General features: G+C 40.6%; 1 protein-coding gene across 6 annotated transcripts in view; it reads left to right on the top strand.

Moving 5' to 3' along the window:
- Positions 1-625: 625 nt before the first annotated feature.
- Positions 626-21,006, top strand: part of HECTD2 (HECT domain E3 ubiquitin protein ligase 2) — a 77,151-nt gene continuing 56,770 nt past the window's right edge. For all 6 annotated transcript variants that reach the window (XR_005016866.1, XR_005016865.1, XR_005016867.1 and 3 more), the window contains exons 1-2: positions 626-812; positions 13,968-14,097. Coding sequence is in view for 3 of the 6 variants with exons in the window: in XM_036829141.1 (XP_036685036.1) it covers positions 675-812; positions 13,968-14,097 (268 nt within the window). In the remaining 3 variants the exon portion in view is untranslated. The remainder of the gene's footprint in view (positions 813-13,967; positions 14,098-21,006) is intronic.

Genomic DNA, 21,006 nt, shown 5'->3' with positions numbered 1-21,006 from the left:
AAGGCCACCAGCCTAGATCCCGCGGGTCTACGCGCCCCAAGTCAGGGCCGTCCGTGCAGAGGAGGCTGCCGCGCTCGCCCCGCCCCACAGGCGCCACTCGGGCACGCTCTATCCCTGCGCGACCCTTTGCAGGCCTCGCCTTGTCCCCCCAAGTCCCGAGCCTCTAGTCCGAAACCCCTCCTTGCCATCTCGGGCGACAGTCCGCAAACAACATGGCGGCGCAGCGGCGGCGGCGGCGCCTCCTCTCCTGGCCCCAGGGGTTAGCGAGGGCGGCCGCGGCCAGCGTCCCGGACGCGCGACCCGAGAGCCCAGCAGGAGGCAGGGCGGGGGCGATTGAGGCGAGCAGCTGTCGGGAGCGGCTGGCGGGTGGAGCGAGCGGGGGCGGGGGCGGGGCATCCGGGCGCGCGCGCGCGCGGAGCGGGTCAGCGGCACGGGCGCGGGCGCGGGCGCGGGCGCGGGCGCGGGCGGGGGCGGAGCGGCGGCTGAGGTTGGACGCGGCGGCGCAGAGCCCTCTCGCGGCCGCGGCGGCAGCAGCGCCAGCCCCAGCAGCAGCCCGGCCGCCGCCGCCGCCGCCGCCGCCGCCGCCGCCGCCGCCGCCGCCGCCGCCGCCGCCGCCGCCGCCGCCGCCGCCGCCGCCGCCGCCGCCGCCTAGCGCTCCCGCTGCTCAGCCTGACATGAGTGAGGTGGATCGGGTGCCCTCGCCCGCCGCGCCGCCGGCGGTGGCGGCGACTGCGCCCGAGGAGAAGAAAGGGAAGGAACCGGAGCGCGAGAAGCTGCCGCCCATCGTGTCGGCTGGCGCCGGTGCGACTGCGGTAGGTGCCGGGCGGGGACCGCGGGGCGCCCCGACGGCAGGTCGGGACGGGGGGAGAGGGGCGCCCGGAGACCCGCGTATCCTCCGGGGAGCCCCGGACCCGCCCGGGGAGAAGCGCTCAGGCTCCCCTTTCTCGGGCCGAAATCAAAGAGTTGTGCCTCGTGGGCAGCCGTGATCACTGCGCTATCTGCACCTTCCACCCTCGGGAAATGTCGGGGTGGCCGGATTCGCTGGCTGTTTTCAGTTATTTTCTGGCTTGGGGGGTTCCCACTTTCTCTGCGGAAATGACCAGCATCTTGGAGTCGGCATCATCTATTGGATAAGGATAAGGTGTCAGGCAGGCGGGAGTGGGTTTTCCGCTGAGCTATCTGCCTCTCTTGGGAGAGCGAATATTTCCCCCTTTTCCTCGGTTTTCTTTCCGTTCCCCCTTCAGATTGAACAGGCTCTGCGGCGAGTTTCCACCTAATTGTGACCTTTCCGTTGCTGTCAGCCTCGATGGTGGTTTTATTTTTCATATGATACAGGCGTGTGACGTAAGGTGGGGAAGATTTTTTAACCTTTTATTTAAACTCAAGTGATCTAAGCTTCACGGGGATGATTTCCCAGATGGATTTTTTTAAGGATTATTTGGAGAGCGCTCTCAGGCTTCAAACTACATATTGCCAGATGATGTAATGGGACAGCCTCCCTTCCCTGTTTCTACTGGTGGTTTTGACTGTTTACTTTGGAGCACACACACAAAATTAACCTCTGATTTTTGAGATTTTTATTTGACATCATATTTAAATACTTCTTGAAACTTTAGTACATTTAAAGCGCATGACTTGTCATGCAGCCGTGCGTGACAAAATAGTAAAAGTTTAGAGACCATGGTACATTTTGTTTATTCCTGCTTGCAATTCATTTCTTAAAACCTCCCTCTTAAATGACTAAGAACTTACTAAAATAGCTCACTCTAAAGTATTATAGGAATAATGTTTTGATTTGGTAGGTTTTTCGAAAATGTCTAAGGACTGTGAACTGGAAATTGTTAGAACAAGCTCTTTACGTTAAATGAGCACAGCAGAGTGTAGACAGTGATAAAATGACACTTTAAAAAATTACTACAGTTGATTGATAAGTTGGAGTTGCAGGTAGAAATTACCTTGGGAAATGCTTTGAAGGAATTTGTCACCCAACTGCTTGTAGACCCAGTTCTTGCTGTTGGTTTCCTGGGCTTTCAGAGCCTATCTGGGAAGTTCTTAACTGGCAAATAGGCAGTGTTTCTACAGTTCATTTCTAAGTCAGTTTAAAACAGTGAATGCATACATGCTTATAGGAACAGTTATGTGAATGGGTTTAGGTCCTCAAGTAAGCACGCTCCCCCAAACTTATTTATTTCTGTGTAATTGAAAAATTGAAGGCTTGAAATAAAAACTTGGAGAAATTGATACAGTGTGGATGGATACAAGTCTACAGACTGTTATCTGAAACCTTGGGGCTTTGAAATTCAGAGTTCTTCGGATTTTAGAAAGGTAATTCAGTACATATATCATGTATAACATCCACAGTGGGGTCCTGGCCAGTTCCCCATAATCAAGCATATTAACAGCTCTGCAGTGAAATGTATGCGTTGTTCACACCAAATGAGGTAAGGTCTATCAGTAGCTTCCTGTCAGTTCAGCTCAGGTTGGATTGTCAGAGAGTTCAGATCAGGTACATGTTTTATTACCAAATAAGCTCTTTCAGTTTTAAGAGCTTAGAGGATTTTGGAAGTGTAATAAAGGAATATGGACTTGTACTACTAGACAAACAGAAGAATAGAGTTCAAGAAGCTTTTTAAGATCTTGAATAAAACCTTGAAAAGACATAGGTTAAATCAGAAGAGGACACGAATGAATAGAAACACCTGAGATTTCTGAAGGCAGTTTCTGGTGCCTTACAAGCAGGGTTGGTAGCATTGTTGTTTTGTTTTTTTAAGTGACATTCAAAATTTAAGCCTCTTAGAAATGACAGAGGTTTATCATTAGCACTGATGTTCTGAGTCACATCAGGAGAGAAAAGGACTTAGGTTTTGCAGCAAGAGTTAGGAGAGCAAGGGAAAGATGAGCAACTTATCGATGATGATATGTGGTGTGTGTTTGTCAAAGAGAGATTTCTAGAGCTGGAATTCTGAGCTATAGCAATGTAAAGCCTTAGTCAAGAAAATCTGTGCTTGGTCCTCCAGAGGGCGAGAAAACCAGGGAGCTGGCACAATGTCCGAATTCATCTGTAGGTGGGGAATGCCTTGGTGTGGGGGGCAGGGAAAGACAGCTTGTGGCCTGCTTGGTTGTTTTCCAGCCTCCATGTGGATCAAATAGAGCTTCTGGAGGTTTGCTTAGGAACCTGATTGCCATCAATAACTTATCTCTTTGAACCATTTTAGTGATTTTTCCTTTTTGCCCCAGGTTAACAGCTCTGCCTATGTAGATTGAGTTTATGACTCAATTACTGTACCCCTACGGTACTAGCTTTTTCCAAAAATCATTGTATCACATTTCTGTGAGAGTTTGGAAATAGAGTGACGGTTCCCTGAAATAAGTAGAAGGTCAGGTTATGATGACCCTAATTAAGCTTAAAGAGTTGGGATTGTATCCCAAAAATTTTTTAAAAGGTGCAGGGGTGGGATTGAGGGTGCAGGAGAGAACAGGCCTAACATGATTAATCGATCCTAAGACCGCCTAAGTGTGCAGGAAGTCCATTCTAGCCAGTAAGTGCCTAACACGGTGGTCTCAAACCTGGCCATCATTGCCCAGGCCCAAATGCAGGCCAGTTAAATCAATTTCTGGGAGTGGGGCTCAGGCATCTTTTATTTTTTTTAATTCTCAGTTGTAGCTAAGATTGAAAATTGACGCTCTGTGTAGTGAATTAAAAGCTCCTTGGGGGGGCTTCCCTGGTGGCGCAGTGGTTGGGAGTCTGCCTGCCAATGCAGAGGTCACGGGTTCGAGCCCTGGTCTGGGAAGATCCCACATGCTGCGGAGCAACTAGGCCCGTGAGCCACAATTACTGCCTGCGCGTCTGGAGCCTGTGCTCCGCAACAAGAGAGGCCGCGATAGTGAGAGGCCCGCGCACTGTGATGAAGAGTGGCCCCGACTTGCCAGAACTCTAGAAAGCCCTCGCACAGAAACGAAGACCCAACACAGCCATAAATAAATAAATAAAAGGTTAAAAAAAAAAAAGCTCCTTGGAGTCTGTATTTTAAGTACACTGCCCCAAGTCTGCTTAGTTAATAGAGCAGCATTTGAAATGGAGTAGTGAAAGGTATGGATTAAGTGAATGAGGCACAGCAGAAATCAGATGTAGTGGGGAATTGAAAGAAATGGCAGTAAAGGTGCTTCTAGTTAGAGATGCTCACAGGTGCAAGATAGAGCCCTCAGAGGCCTGTCAGCGTTCGGGGTTTGGCCTTGCTGCTGTGGAGAGGTGATATAGGCTTACAGAGCTAAGGGGAATAAGGAATATGAAGGGCTAACGATGTGAATATTTACTGAAGTTGACAGATTAGAGTGGAGAAGAATATTATTAATTAGTTGCTGCTGTAATACAGAAGTTAGAAAAAATTGGTGAATGGGGAAGAAGAAAAGGGTCAAAGGAGGAGCAGATAATAGTGATAAGTGAGGATGAGTTTGTCTACTTCATCATTTAAATCAGGTGAGAAGAGAAAGGGAGCTTCTCCATGGCATAGGGTTCAAGAAAGAGCTAGACTTTACTTAGGTCAGAGAGGTGAAAGGAAACGGAGGACATCATTTTAGGATGGTAAAGGGAAGTTTGCCCACAATGAAGATCAGGAGACTTGTCAAGCAGGGGGAGAGTGAGAGCAAGGCTTAAGGTATGTGGAGAGGATTTGGTAAGAAGTCGATAACAAGAGTGAGAAGTTTGTACATGTTGTGTCAGGAGTGTGTAAATGGGCTTGCTGGAACCTCTGGGCCAAAATGTAACTACCAGATATTGAACATCTATTATGTTGAGCTTTGGACTAAATGCTACAGAAAACACAAAGTTTAAAAAAAAATAAAAAGATTCCTGCCTCAGGGTAGGCAGGGCTGACACATGAAAACACAGCAAAGCAAAGCAATGTGTAAAAGCCACCATGTGCCGTAGAAACAGTTTGCTCTATAGGAGATCAGAGAAAGGAAATCAGTGTGTGCAGAACTGCGAAGAAAGGCCTTAAAGTAAAGGTAATTATTTAGGTTGGCTGGCCATTGAAGGATGATAGGATTTGGATGGGCAAAAGCAAGTGGGAAAAGTAATCCAGTGGGGAAAACAATGTGAACGAGGCTTAAAGGGAAGAATTAGGGAGTAATAAAGTAAGCCCAATGGGAACATGCTGGCAACTTGTGGGAGGTAAGTGAGATTGCATGGGGGCTGGACCAAATCAGCAGGTGGGGAAGTTGGGACTTTTTTTTTCCTGTTCTTAGCAGGAAACCATTGGAGTTTCTTAAATAGAGGAACAACATAATGAAATTAGTGGTAGTAATTAGAGGTAGTTAGACTGGAGGAGGAAGGAGAAAGAGGGCAAGGAAGGAGCTCTGCAGTTCATACTGGAGATGATGGGGCATCCGCTAGAGTTGTGGCCATGCGATAAGGTATAAGGGATGGAAGAATCCACACGAAGTGGAATCTAGTGGAACCTAGATAACAGGGATGAAAGAGAAGGAAGGTTAATAAAGAAAAAGGATTCTAAAGTTTGCAGATAAGTTCTCTCAGAGAAAAACATTTACGTAAAAAGGCAATCCAGCCAACAGCATTCCAAATAAACGTGTATGTGTGAACTTCGATAAAACTTGCCCATCTAGGTGTTTGGAACAAACTTATTTTTGGAAAATTTTGTACCCTTTTTAAACGAGATGAGATGGGAAAGAATGAAGGCTATGGTGGTAAAAGTGTCTTAAGCAATTTAATAAACCACAGATATTACAAAAATGCATCATTTATGCATATGTGTAATACATATAAATAATACAAGTAATTGCCACTATTTACTTCAGTACCTACTCTGTGCCAGGCATTTTCCATGTATCTTTCATCTAGTCAGTTAGTGCAACCAAAGCCAATCACCTAACTGCTGTGACCATGAGGAAGATATTGTTCCCACTTAACAGACAGGAATCTGAGAGTCAGGTTTTGTGTAGTATACCTTGCCAGAGGGTAAAATGGCTATTAAGGGGCAGAGCTCGGTTTCAGTTGAGACTTTTCTTGCTCAAAAAAATGCCATGCTCTTTGCCTTATTCCATGTACTCTGTATCTGTGGTCAGGGACCATGTGGTTCAAAGAACCCGTACCTATAGCAGTATTTCCTAGTTTAGAAAAAAGGATGTGGCCCACTGACAAATTTGTTCAAAACTTTGTTACTAGAGATAGAACTGTTACGGGAGAGAAATATGTATTCTAGAATATCTGATAATATCAGTTTTAATTATGGTATGAACGTATCATTAAATTCTATGTAAAATAAAGCAATCTCATTAAAGAAGAGTGATCAGAGAGTCATAAGACACAAAAAGGGAGGGCTGTCGCTGCATAAATACATAACCAAGGTGTGTCTAATTTTGAGTGGGTTGTAAAGTCGTCTGCCAACTTTTTTTTTAATTGCAAAGCCATATTGTAGTTGCCTACTTATCCTCCCATTCAAAATTAACTCAGGATGTTAGGACATGAATAATTTGACTATATTTACAGTTGAAGAAAAATGGTCATTTTAAGTTACAAACCAGGGGCTTCCCAGGTGGCGCAGTGGTTGAGAATCTGCCTGCCAATGCAGGGGACACGGGTTCGAGCCCTGGTCTGGGAAGATCCCACAGTCCGCGGAGCAACTAGGCCCGTGAGCCACAGCTACTGAGCCTGCGCGTCTGGAGCTTGTGCTCCGCAACAAGAGAGGCCGCAACAGTGAGAGGCCCGCGCACCGCGATGAAGAGTGGCCCCCGCTCGCCGCAACTAGAGAAAGCCCTCGCACAGAAACGAAGACCCAACACAGCCAAAAATAAATAAATAAATTAATTAATTAATTAATAAAAAAAAAAAAAGAATCCACCTGCCACTGCAGGGGACACGGGTTCGAGCCCTGGTCTGGGAAGATCCCACATGCCGCGGAGCCACTAAGGCTGTGCGCCACAACTACTGAGCCTGCGCTCTAGAGCCCGCAAGCCACAACTACTGAGCCCGCATGCCACAGCTACTGAAGCCCGCGTCACTAGAGCCCGTGCTCCTCAACAAGAGAAGCCACCGCAATGAGAAGCCCGCACACAACAACGAAGACCCAACACAGCCAAAAATAAATAAATTTATTTATTTATTTATTTAAAAAAAAACATAAGTTATGAACCAGAGAACCTCTAGAAGTGTCCAGTATGATACTGCCTTGCTATTTGTAGCTCCCTTTCTATAAAATGGGGAAAACAGTAATAGAACTTACCTCACAGGGTAGATAAGAAGACTAAATTAGTTAATACACATAAAGTATTTAAAAAAGAGCCTTGACAAAGTAAGCATTCACGTAAGCCAGCCAGCCCTTTCCCATCCTGTCCTATGGCTTCAATACTTTCCTTTACAAGCTTTCTTTTTTTTTTTTTTTGGCTGCGACTTGCACGCATCTTGCGGGATCTTGGTTCCCTGACTAGGGGTCGGACCCGGGCACAGCAGTGAAAGCCCCGAATCCTAACCACTAGGCCACTAGGGAACTGCTTTACAACCTTCTATATCAAGCCTCAAGCTCTACAGATACTACCTTTATCAACCTGACTCCCTCCTCTTCCTGTACCACCCCCCTCCCCCCCGCCCCACACACACACGAGCACTCTCTGAATTAAGGGATGTCACGCGCTCTCTGAACTCTTCGGGGCTGGGGTATGGTACATATGAATTTTTCTGAAAGGGAAAAGTAATGGCTTCAGAAAGGGGTACTGCTCACTGTTCCAGTGTAGCAGCTTATTTTGGCATAGTGTTTGGAAATTAACTTGCTTATATTTACTTGAATTGAGGAAGAGAGAGTAGCGAAAGATCAATAGAAGATGAATGAAGAAGTAGGTGGAGCTGAGAAAGCTCTGGAAAGTTTGGATTTTTCTACTTTTTCTCCTGTGATAAGGATCCCTTCTTGCACTCTAAAAATGTTAGACTGCTAAGCCTTATATGAATAACTAGTTGTTCTTAAGTTGATATTTATAACTTGGTGACAGTTTAGTAAGCAGTCAAAAAACATTTTGCAGGGAATAATTGTAATAAATGTCTGTGCCTTTTAAAAATAGAAATTATTAAAATTTTACTAATTCAGCTTAATTGAAAAGTCATTGTGAAGTTTGAACCTAGTCATTAAAGAAAGCTGTGTTTCGAATTATCTTGGTTTTTGTTTTTGTTTTTGTTTTTTTTTATTTATGGCTGTGTTGGGTCTTAGTTTCTGTGCAAGGGCTTTCTCTAGTTGCGGCAAGTGGGGGCCACTCTTCATCGCGGTGCGTGGGCCTCTCACTATCGCGGCCTCTCTTGTTGCGGAGCACAGGCTCCAGACGCGCAGACTCAGTAATTCTGGCTCACGGGCCTAGTTGCTCCGCGGCCTGTGGGATCTTCCCAGATCAGGGCTCGAACCCTTGTCCCCTGCATTGGCAGGCAGATTCTCAACCACTGCGCCACCAGGAAAGCCCTTAACTTGGTTTTGATCCAGACGTTTTTATTAAAGAACAGTAAATTGGTTGAGAATTGTGACTACCTCAAATCACACATTTTAAAAGTAGTATTTTATCCTATAATGGTAATCTGCTGATGCAATTTCTTTTTTTCCCATCTTGTCAACTAAGTGAATAAAATCTCCCAAGCCACTTTGCCTTTCTGATAAGCAAACACTGAAATTTCTGAGCATCAGGACTAACATTTCTTTTGTATTAAGTAGAGTTAGTTTTCAGTTATCTATAAGGTCAATCGCATTGTGATTTTTTTTTGAGTGTTAAAATTTTGTTTCAGAATCCACATCCTTCCTAGTCTCCTTTGAAAGATGTGGTTTATATCACTTAAAGAAAGCAATTTCACTTGGGCTGGTGCTATTTAGTTGGGTAGGGAGATTCTTCACACCTTGAAAGTAGCCAACTTTTCACATCTTAGTAGAAGGATATAGAGCGCTGATTTTATAACCTAGTATCCTAATAAGGAACTGTGAAAAAACATACAAAAAAGAAGAACAAAATATCTTTACCCAGGAACAGAGCCTAAAATAGTCTCCTTTGTAGACTCTAAATACAGTTAAGGCCTCTCATCTGGTGTGGCCCTAACTGGTAGTTTAGGTCAGTTTATTTTAAAAGTTGGTAAAGCAAAGTATATTCAGTGCTTTTTATTTTAACTTAAAATATATAAATGTACATTTGTTCACCAATCTTTTGACATAGTAACACTTGCTCAGTATCTCAGGAAGCCACTCAAGTCTTTTGTAGTTTTCCTATGCATCATAGGTATTCCCTGGACTCATTGAGACTGAAGGATCCCTGCTTTATATTAAGAGCACTTAATGTATTGCCGAACTATTCATCTTTGGGTTTGAAAAATAAATTTCATTGAGGGGTGACCAAAGTGTACAGATTGCCATTGTCCCTGTATACATATCTGAAATGACCAAAGCAAGAAACTCAGTTTTTATTACTTCAGATATCTTTGATTCTTCATCTATATTTTATACCGTATTTAAATTTGCTACCTGTCCAGCAAATCTTTTCTTCCAGAATGATGCAGGGAAATGATGAATCAGAATAATAATTCTGTCCTAATTACTAAGATTGTATGTTGGATTGGATCCAGTTTAGGAAAGTATGCTTTCATCTATATCAGCTCTGTCCAGTAGAAATAGAATGTGAACCACATACGTAATTTAAAGTTTTCTAATAGCCACATTAAAAAGAATAAAAATAAAGACGTAAAATAAATTTTAATAATGTACTTTATTTAATACAGTATATCAAGAAACTTACCATTTCAACATTTAATCAATATAGACGCTTAATGAGATATTTTATCTCTTCTTCGTACTAAGTCTTTGAACACTGTGTATTTTACACTTACTAGCACATTTCAAGTGCTCAGTAGCAAATGGTTATATTAGTGCAGATTTAAATGTTGTCTTCTTGTTCTCCCAAGATTTCTTAGATTCATTCTTCGTTCTAATTACTGTTTATTCCTACTGCAGCAGTCCTCAACATGTGGTCCTCAACATCCTTTTAGATGTCCATGAGGTCAAAACTACCTTTGTAAGGATACTGGGATGTTATTTGTGTTGTCTTGTTCTCTCTCATTCTCTCGAGTGTACGGTGTAGTTTTCTGTGTGACACATGATATTGCAACAGATTGAATGCAGAAACAGACATAAAAATAGATTTGCAAAATGTAAACCATGCCACTCTTCTCACTGATTTTTGTTTGGGAAAATAGTTGTCCATAAATGGGTTTATTGCTATTTTAAAAGGAATTGTACATACATAACAATAATTTTTTAAAATGCAGAGAGGTCCTGAAACTAGAAAGTTTGAGAACCACTATGCTATTGTGTGTAGAATTTCCTTTGTATTATTACCATTAATGTTTTTTATTTGGTATTACTGATGACAGATATTCTACATAAGTGAATTTTCCAACTAGCCAAGCGTTGTTGGACATTTTAGAATACCCAGTCATTTATTGTATGGAACATTTTCTGAAATAACATTATGTACATCTCTTCTCAAATAGAAGATACTGAACATAATTTAACATATCCTGGTGACTGGATCCCCTATGACAACTTTGTACAGCCGACTAAACCAAAGAGCTCTATGTAGAATCCATCTACCTATGCATTTGTGTGTGTTGTCTCTATAGTAAATAAAACTTCTGCCAGTCTCACTTATCTAATAGCTAGAATGCAACATTAATTTTTACTTGATATGATTTAAAATGCTAGCATTTCCAGCTGTTTGCAAAGCTAGTAGTTTAAAATATGTTGTGAATAATGAATTTTGTAAACATTACAAAATAATGAATTTTGTAAACAGTTAAAAAAATTTTACTTCAGAGACTCTAATATAGTGAGATATTATGACTTGAAAAAGTGTTTCATGATGGAACAGAGCCAGCAATTATTCTTTTATCAAAGATTGGTTTAGGGACTTCCCTGGCATGCGTTGGTTAGGACTCCACGGCTTCCACGGCAGGGGGCAGTTATACCAAGGAATGATATACTTTTTCAAATGTATAGGTTATTTTAATTTTATTTTTCTAATTAGCTAGTTCTGTGAACTTGAGCATATTGTTTTAATTTACCAAGATTATGCAAATTATGTAATTTACAAAGACTTTTATAGAAAAGTATTGCATATCACTATTTTATTAATCTCTTTCTCCAATTTTCTGTCCTCCTTGGGAATCTACATTATAAATCTGTTAGGGATTAGAACTGATAGTTGTTAAATGGCTTTATTGATTGAATCAGTTACTTGTGGGGTTTTTAAAAAATTATTTGAAGAGTCCACAAGTGAACAAAGCAATGTTCTTTGAGATCTCCTTTTGTTAAGAAGGGGTAGAGGAAGGGGGAGAAAAATAAAATAAAATATTGAGTCTTTCCCAGATTGCTAGAATATCAAAGATTTTCCTAAAGTACAGTTAGTTTTTCTGCTTATGTTAACTTCCTCTGGTTAGGTGAGTTGCTCCTAAAGCTATTATATTTCATTCAGCATATATCTATAAAAGTAGAGAAGATAACATCAACCACAAGAGTTGTGAAAACAGGCTGATATATGTAACATACTTCCTATCGCATGATAAATCCTTAATAAGTGATAGCTACTGTAGTGAGAAACTCTGAGCTATAGTGGTTTAAGAATACAGATATTAAGGTTATTCAGACTAGAGTTTGAATTCCCACTTCCCAGCTCTGTGAACTTTGGCATGGTACTTCAGTTTCCTCATTTTGTAAAATGAAGTGTAAATATGCAACTCATAGGAATGTTGTATTAAAGCACCTAATATAATAGTAGGCATATACCTAGTACTCAATACATGACTTGTTTTAGTGTGTTATTATCATAGGAGTAACCATTTGTGGGACACTCAGCGTGTCATATGTTCTGTACAAGACCCTAGATGACGTTGTCTGTGATTCTGAAACTTCAGATTCATATCCTACATCTGTTAGAAGATGACTTTATTTCAGTTGGGCAATATGTTTAACTTTTTTTAGGCTGGATCATGTAGCCTAATCCTAACACAGAAATATTGATTCAGACTTTGCTGAGCCTAAATCTAGCCAAGAAGCAAGCAAAAACAAATAAAGCAAACAAACAAACAAACAAAAAAACCCAAATTCTTTGAGCAGCCAAAGATGTCACACACACAAAATCGCATATGTACTTTCCTTATGGAAGCATTCCTCAAGTTCTCATTTAGTGCCCCTCACATCTCTGCTGCTTTGTTAGCTGAATGACTTTAGGTGAGTCTCAATTCCATTTTCCTCATCTATGAAATAAAGGAGTTAAATAACTAATTTCTAAAAGTCTCTTAAGTCCAGAAACTTTTAAATTCTATGTGTATAGTATCTGAATTTTTTTTCTGGGTTATTTTTCTATACTAATCTCTTAAAAAGAAAAACAATAAATTTACTCTGAAGTGTAGGATCTATGCATAGGATTCCCTGGACGTCAAGCTCTGTGATGAATAAGGAATTTCTAGTCCAGCATGAAGGACCAGTGTGAGACCAATTATAATTTCAGTGGAATAATTTAAGTAAATCACAAGTATAAATAACAGTGATTGATTTTTGTGGAAATGGTGACCACCAGAAAAAGCTTTGCAGAGAAGTTATGATAGAATGGGTTAGGCTGCATTTACAAGGTAGTCCCAAGTTTCAGTGTTTGAAAATTGTAAAGGTGCATTTATTGCTGATGGTATAATCTAATGTTGGTCAGCAGTGGCTCTGCTCCACATAGTGATTCGGGGACCCAAGCCAACGAATGCTCTAGCATCTCAGCTTGTAGCCTCTGGGATTATTACAGTGGAAGAAAAGAGAGAGGAACTGGAGATTGGCTCACCAGCCTTAAATGCATTAGTACTTTCTGGTCCACAAATGGCAGACATCACTTCCGCTTCTGGCCTATTAGAATTAATCAGATGGCTCCATTTAGCTGTAAGAGGGTGGGCGATGTGGGAGAGTGAATATTTGGTGAGTGTAAATGTTTTTGCAACATGGCATCTGAGTTGATTCTAAAAAGCTAAGTGGAAATCAGTCTGGTAAATGAGGAAGGAGGAAATGAAAAACTCTACTCTGAAAGCAAAGAAATTACGTACCTTTAGTGTAAAGAAGTGAATGTTAGGGAAGAAGTTAACTACTATATTCAATTAAGCGTCTGGAAGCTGGAATATAGTGTAAGTTGGAAAGGGCCGAGAGCTGAGAATAAGCCCTGAGGTAGCTTTATAGCTGAGTATTAATGTGATTTTATTTATAATTATAAAGTGCAGATTAATTATATATTATGAATTTTATAATTATTATTTTGTGGAAAGTGTGTTAATGGATAGATTCTGTGCTCTAGGAAGATTGCTCTGTTATCTGCACTTAAGTGCCTAGCCATATTTTTCTTAAGTCCCCTTACACCCAAACTCCAATCTCGTGTTTAGAGAAATAAATGAACTCTAAAAGGTTTATCTTTTGACCTGAGCTTTTGAAGTTGCATCAAGACAAGAAAACCTTTAATGAATCAACCTGCGAAGTATCATATGCATGTTTACTGAAAAAATATTTGTGGAGGTCACAAAAACAGTGTTACCTAAATACCAAGTTAAAATAGCAGTTAACATGAATGGAATGTGTACTGTGGACAAGGAACTCTGCTCATTGTTTTACACGCATTATCTCAGTTAAACCTCACAGTAACCCTGTGAGGAAGGTACTGTTATTATCCCCATTTCCAAACTTTATCAACCTGTAAGCAGTTAGATGGCATGACTCTTTTCCTTTTATACTTAAAACAAGTTGGTCCTGGAAAAGGTAAGTCAATAATATATACAGGTTTTATCTATCTATCTATCGTGCATCTATCATCAGATTAAAATCTCTATTTTAAATGTTTATGATTTTTGCAGTAAAATAATTTAAATAGAGTGACTAGGAATTATGCTGCAATGTTAACTTTTCTGTTTTTAGGGTTTGGACAGGGGATCCAAAGGCCAGATTTCTACTTTCAGCAGTTTTATTTCAACTGTTAACCAGAAGAAAGAAGCCGCTGAAAACAGAAGTTCACCTACACATCTTGTTTTCCCTAACATCAAGAATGGTAAAAAATTTTTAATTTTAAAAATTAATGTAGTTACAATTATTAAAAGTATATGTAGTATGTGTATCTTGGCACAAGTATATTATTGAACTATTAAAAAGTAGATTTTAATTATTCAGTGTTGTTCTACTAGGTCTAGTTAGTTAATACAATAAAAAATAAGCTATAAATATTTACAGAAAGGAGCAAAATCATTATTTTTAGGTAATTGTTACCTAGAGTAAGAGAATGACATACAAAGCTCATGAATAAGAAAGTTTGGTTAGGGAGCCTGACACAATATAAACATACAAAAATTCAGTAGATTTCCTTTATTTGAGCAGTAATCAATCAGAAGAGTTGATGGAAAATATATGAAATATTTAGAAATAAACCAAGGAGAAAGTGAGCAAAACCTATACGAAGAAAAACTATGAAACTTTATCAAAAGACTAAAAGGTGGTTTGAATAGAAAAACTTAAATATCATAGAGATGTCAGATACACCCAATTTACTCTCTAACATTTAATGAATTTTTCAACAGTTTTTTGGGGGGAAACTTAAGAAAATGATGCTCTGTTTGATTTATAAGAATAAATGAGAGAATGCAAGAAAAAGTAATGAGGGAACCCATTCCTTCATATTACTATATATTATAAAGCTGTACCAATGATAGGACTACCACCAAGATAGCCAAATACATGGAGATGGATCAGTAAAACATATTGTATATAAATTATATTAAATTATTCAAGAGATGGAATTAGGCCAACTAGCCAACTTTTTGAAAATGGTAACTTTAGATTTTTAAAAACTACAAAAGTACCAGAAGAAAACACAGGAAATTGTTTTTATAATAAAATTCGTGGAATGATAACAATGTGAACAGCCATAAAACAAAAAAATTGAAAAGTTTGAAGACATAAGAAAATTTAAAACTTCTATAGGAATTTTAGAAGGTCATAAACAAAGTTAAAGTAAGATGTCATAGTCAGTGAAAACAAATCCCTGAATCAGAGATCATTAATAAATCAGTAAAATGAACATTTCATTAGGAAAAAAAGACAAAGGGTATGAACAGACCGATCAAAAAAGGAAATATGAATAATTAATACACGTGAAAGGATGCTCAGTCTCACTAGTATTAAAGGAAGTACAGATTAAAACAAGGAGTTAACATTTCCCTACTCAGTGGCAGAGAATGAAGGCATGTGTATCTGTGGGGTTGTCTAGGGGGTGTGAAAATCGGCACTTTTATGAGTAGAGGGCTTGGAAATTGATACAACTTTTCTGGAGAGCAAATTATTTGACATACATTCAATTTTTTAAATGTTCATATACTCGCTGACCCAGTGTTACCTTTCTAGGAATTTATTCTAAGGAAATAACGTATGTTGAAAGACCTATGGAAAGAATGTACATTGTTTATAATAGTGGTATTTGAAGCAATCTAAATGAATTGGTTGACTAAATTATGGTAAACCATATTGTAAATACCATGCTTTTATTAAGAGAAATGTGACAAGTATATACATTTTCTAGGAGAAATACTTATAATACATTGTAAAATGAAAAATGCAAGTTACACAGTAATAGGCAGCATATGACTCCAATTTTTTTAAGTGTGGGGAAACCTTTTATACTTCTTTCAGCAGAATAAAGAAGTATGGAAGGATGCCCACCAGCCTGTTAATGGTTTCCTCAGGAAAGTAGGATTGGTTGGATATTATTAATATGCTCTATTTCTTTATACAACTCTATATTGTTTTATCACAGGGAACATATACTACTTGCATAATTTTAAGTGCCCCTTGCCCTGTAATGAAACAAAACAAATCTGCAAAGGTTTAAATGTCCCTCACACCTGGACAAAAAAAAAACAAACCTCAGAATGTTTAAGGACCTTGTTCCTGGTAAATTGCTGTGTCCATAAGCTGCACGTGGCATAAATTATTCTTGCACGTATTTTCTGTTGACACTCCAAAGGATTGCTAGACCTATTCTACACTCTTGCAAGTTAGTATTTATATTGTCTCATTTATCAACCTTTGCCTTTGGTAATTTCTTTCTTCTTTTATTTATTTTTCTTTTTTTTAGATTTTATTTTATTTTTTTATACAGCAGGTTCTTATTAGTTATCTGTTTTATACATATTAGTGTATATATGTCAACCCCAATCTCCCAAGTCATCCCACCACCACCACCACCCCCACCCCTGCCCCACTTTCCCCCCTTGGTGTCCATACGTTTGTTCTCTACATCTGTGTCTCTATTTCTGCCTTGCAAACCAGTTCATCTGTACCATTTTTCTAGATTCCACATTTATGTATTAATGTACGATATTTGTTTTTCTCTTTCAGACTTACTTCACTCTGTATGACAGTCTCTAGGTCCATCCACGTCTCTACAAATGACCCAGTTTCATTTCTTTTAATGGCTGAGTAATATTCCATTGTATATATGTACCACATCTTCTTTATCCATTCGTCTGTCAATGGTCATTTAGGTTGCTTCCATGACCTGGCTGTTGTAAATAGTGCTGCAGTGAACATTGGAGTGCATGTGTCTTTTTGAATTATGGTTTTCTCTGGGTATATGCCCAGTAGTGGGATTGCTGGGTCATATGGTAATTCTATTTTTCGTTTTTAAGGAACCTCCATACTGTTCTCCATAATGGCTGTATCAATTTACATTCCCACCAACAGTGCAAGAGGGTTCCCTTGTCTCCACACCCTCTCCAGCATTTGTTGTTCATAGATTTTCTGATGATGCCCATTCTAACCTGTGTGAGGTGATACCTCATTGTAGTTTTGATTTGCATTTCTCTAATAATTAGTGATGTTGAGCATCTTTTCATGTACCTCTTGGCCATCGGTATGTCTTCTTTGGAGAAATGTCTATTTAGGTCTTCTGCCCATTTTTTGACTGGGTTGTTGGTTTTTTTAATACTGAGCTGCATGAGCTGTTTGTATATTTTGGAGATTAATACTTTGTCCATTGATTCGTTTGCAAATATTTTCTCCCATTCTGAGGGTTGTCTTTTCATCTTGTTTATAGTTTCCTTTGCTGTGCAAAAGCTTTGAAGTTTCTTTAGATCCCATTTGTTTATTTTTGTTTTCATTTCCATTACTCTAGGAGGTGGGTCAAAAATGATCTTGCTGTGATTTATGTCATGGAATGTTCTGCCTATGTTTTCCTCTAAGAGTTTTATAGTGTCTGGCCTTGCATTTAGGTCTTTAATCCATTTTGAGTTTATTTTTGTGTACGGTGTTAGGGAGCATCCTAATTTCATTCTTTTACATGTAGCTGTCCAGTTTTCCAGCACCACTTATTGAAGAGACTGTCTTTTCTCCATTGTATATCCTTGCCTCCTTTGTCATAGATTAGTCGACCATAGGTGTGTAGGTTTATCTGTGGGCTTTCTATCCTGTTCCATTGATCTACATTTCTGTTTTTGTGCCAGTACCATATTGTCTTGATTACTGTAGCTTTGTAGTATAGTCTGAAGTCAGGGAGTCTGATTCCTCCAGGTCCGTTTTTTCCCTCAAGATTGCTTTGGCTATTCGGGGTCTTTCTTCTTTTATTTACATACACACATACAAGCATATTTCATTACCTCAGTCTTACTCTAAGGAGGCACCAGTGCCCGTATGTCACAGTCCTGCAACCCACAACAAAACAAACTTATAATTGTGATACCATTATACCATAAATAAATAAAATGAGCCTATTTGATGGGGGAGAGGAGTTGAGAGAGATGATTTCTATTTTAGACATTAACTAGATACTAACTGTAACCTTTATTTGTATAATATTTACAATTTAGGGAAGCCTTTCATGTAATTTTCTTTGAGCAATCACATAAAATAGAATAGGTATTAGAATCGTTGCCGTTTAGTTTTCTGTTGCTGCTTAACGAATTATCACAAACCTAATGTCTTAAAAACAACACCATTTATTAGCTCACAGCTCTTTAAGTCAGAGGTCTTGGTGGGTGTGGCTGGGTTTTCTACTTGGGGGTCTCTCAAGGTGGAAGCTGGGCTGGACTCTGGGGAAGAATCCTCCTCCGAGGTCCTCAGTTGCTGGCGGAACTCACTGTTTGCAGTTGAGACTGAGGTCCCATCTCCTCGCTGACTGTCAGCCAGGGCTGCTCTCAGCTTCCAGGGACCCTCACAGGTTGCCACGGGCTGCCCCCAGGCCCTTTGGCGGTATCCCAGCCTACTGTTTCGGGGCTGGCAGCAGGATCCCTTGTGTCCAATCCCCTTAGTGCTTCCAATGCCTCTGCCTTTGCCTTCTGCAACCAGTGGGAGAAAGCTCTCTGCTTGTAAAGGCCTCACGTTACAAGGTTTTGCCTACCTGGATAATCTCCCTATTTTAAGGTCAACCAGTTAGTAGCCTTAATTAGATCTGCACAACCCCTTTTGCCATGTTATGCAAGGTGATCGGGATGGAACACCAGGAGGCTGAGAATCGATCAGCCATCTTAAAATTCTGCTTCTCACACCCATAAGAAAATTGGGGCTCAGACGGGGTAAGTGACTTGGCCACAGTCATGCTGCTAAGTGACAGAAGCACAATTCAATCCCACATTTTCTGACAACAGAACTCTTGTTCTGAGAGACAGAGGGAACTCCTGATTGACTTGTTTCTCTCGCCTGATTAATCATATCACATTAATCACACAACTCTAATTACATCATCTCCATACTCCCTAGCTTCCAAAATTAAATAAAAATTTTTCACCTTGACACGCAAGGATATTCGTAATATGACAGCTTTTCAACTTTATCTCCCGTCTTTCTCCTACATACTTACATTTCAGCTGTTCTCCGGGATGCCTCACACCTTTTTACCACAGAGTTTTTGCAGTGTTTTCCCACTGCCTGGAACACTCTCTCCCCTCTTCTCTACCTGTCAGATCCTGTCTGTTCTTCAAAGCTACCTTTTTACTAAACCTTTACTGATTCTCCCTAACCAGATGTAATTCTTCCCTTCTTACAATTTAGGGTTTTTTTTCTCACCTCTTTTAGTCTCTCAACCTTGTGTAGTATCATTTGTGTACTTTAATCTCCTAGACTGTATGTTTCAAGAGGGAATAAATACCTTTGTAACCCCTGCAGAGCCTAGGGCAGTCCCCTTGTTCATCAGGGGATCTTAGCAAGTATTTATCGCATAGGGTGAAACAAGAGGGAACTCGGGACTGGAAAGAGCTGTGCGAGTGGGCGCACCAGAGCAGTAACAATAACAGCCACACCAGCGACTTCCTATAGTGCCCACTGCGTGTCGGGCACAGTTCCAAGCACTGTACACATATAGACTCCAGTAGTCCCTATAGCAGCCTGAGATCGGAATTATTTTCCTAGTCCAAGGGTAAGGAAACTTAAGCCACAGAGAGTTGTTAAGTGCTTGCCCTGCATGAATTTATGTAGCTAATGAATGGCAGAGACAGAAAAAGGAAAAGAGTGTCAAAGGTAGTTTAAAAGAAGGAGAGTTGGTAAAAAGAAAAGGAAATGAGCCCTGAAGGAGCTAAGAGACCCAGGTTGTGCTATGACTTGGAAATTCAAGGGAAAAGAAAGTTTAAAGAAGAGGATTTAGTCAATAATGCCATTGATAAGAGAGGACAAGATGAGTAAGCCCTGAGGCAGAGCCAAGGATTTGTTGGTTAATGTGTTTATTGGTGACTTTGAGAACAGTTTCAGTAGGATGGGATGAGGAGAATTCCAATTGTAAAAAGTTAAGGGGTAGATCTAATTAAGGCTACTAATTGGTTGACCTTAAAATAGGGAGATTATCCAGGTAGGCAAAACCTTGTAACGTGAGGCCTTTACAAGCAGAGAGCTTTCTCCCACTGGTTGCAGAAGGCAAAGGCATAGTCATTGGAAGCACTAAGGGGATTGGACACAAGGGATCCTGCTGCCAGCCCCAAAACAGTAGGCTGGGATACCGCCAAAGGGCCTGGGGGCAGCCCGTGGCAACCTGTGAGGGTCCCTGGAAGCTGAGAGCAGCCCTGGCTGACAGTCAGCGAGGAGATGGGACCTCAGTCTCAACTGCAAACAGTGAGTTCCGCCAGCAACCTGAGGACCTCGGAGGAGGATTCTTCCCCAGAGTCCAGCCCAGCTTCCACCTTGAGAGACCCCCAAGTAGAAAACCCAGCCACACCCACCAAGACCTCTGACTTAAAGAGCTGTGAGCTGATAAATGGTGTTACCACTAATCTGGTAAGAATCTAGGGGCAGTGTAGACAGCCTTTAGAGTAGCTTGAACTGGAAGGAAGAAAGAACAGTGGAATCTTTTTTTTTTTTTTAAAGCCAAGTCAGATAAAATTTTTTTTTAACATCTTTATTGGAGTATAATTGCTTTACAATGGTGTGTTATAAAGCAGAAACTAGATCAGTGGAATCTTGCAGCGTAGCGCGGTCAAGCGAAAAGATCTGACACAGGGAGAGGTTAAAGTTGCAGTAGGAACATAAAATAATAAAATGAACAGAGAGAATAGAGAAGTGGTATAAGAATAGGATCCAGGATGAAGACAAGCATAGGGGTTGAGGTGTTGGCTCCAGCAAGGAAAGAAGGGCACTTCTTGCTCAGACTATGGACTTGAGGGAAGAGAGCAAGTAGGAGAAGGAAATGGAAGTTTTTCTTGCCATGAGTTTAGTCATCTCCTTGGAGAATGTGTTAGTTTCCTAGGGCTTCGGCAACAAAGCACCACAAACTTGGTGGCTTAAAACAATAGAAATTTGTTCTCTCCTGGTTCTGGAGGCTATAAGTCTAAAATCCAGGTGTTGGCCGGGTTGGTTCCTTTCGAAGCTTCTGAGGGAGAATCTGTTCCATGCCTCTCTCCTAGCTTCTGCTGGTTGCCAGCAATCCTTGGTGTCCCTTGGCTTGTAGATGCCTCACTGCAATCTCTGCCTCTATCTTTACATGGCCTTC

This window comes from Balaenoptera musculus, chromosome 16 (genome assembly GCF_009873245.2).
Source record: "Balaenoptera musculus isolate JJ_BM4_2016_0621 chromosome 16, mBalMus1.pri.v3, whole genome shotgun sequence".
Classification (NCBI taxonomy): domain Eukaryota; kingdom Metazoa; phylum Chordata; class Mammalia; order Artiodactyla; family Balaenopteridae; genus Balaenoptera; species Balaenoptera musculus.
The sequence above is the reverse complement of the archived record's forward strand: the minus strand, read 5'-3'. Positions and strand labels throughout refer to the sequence as shown.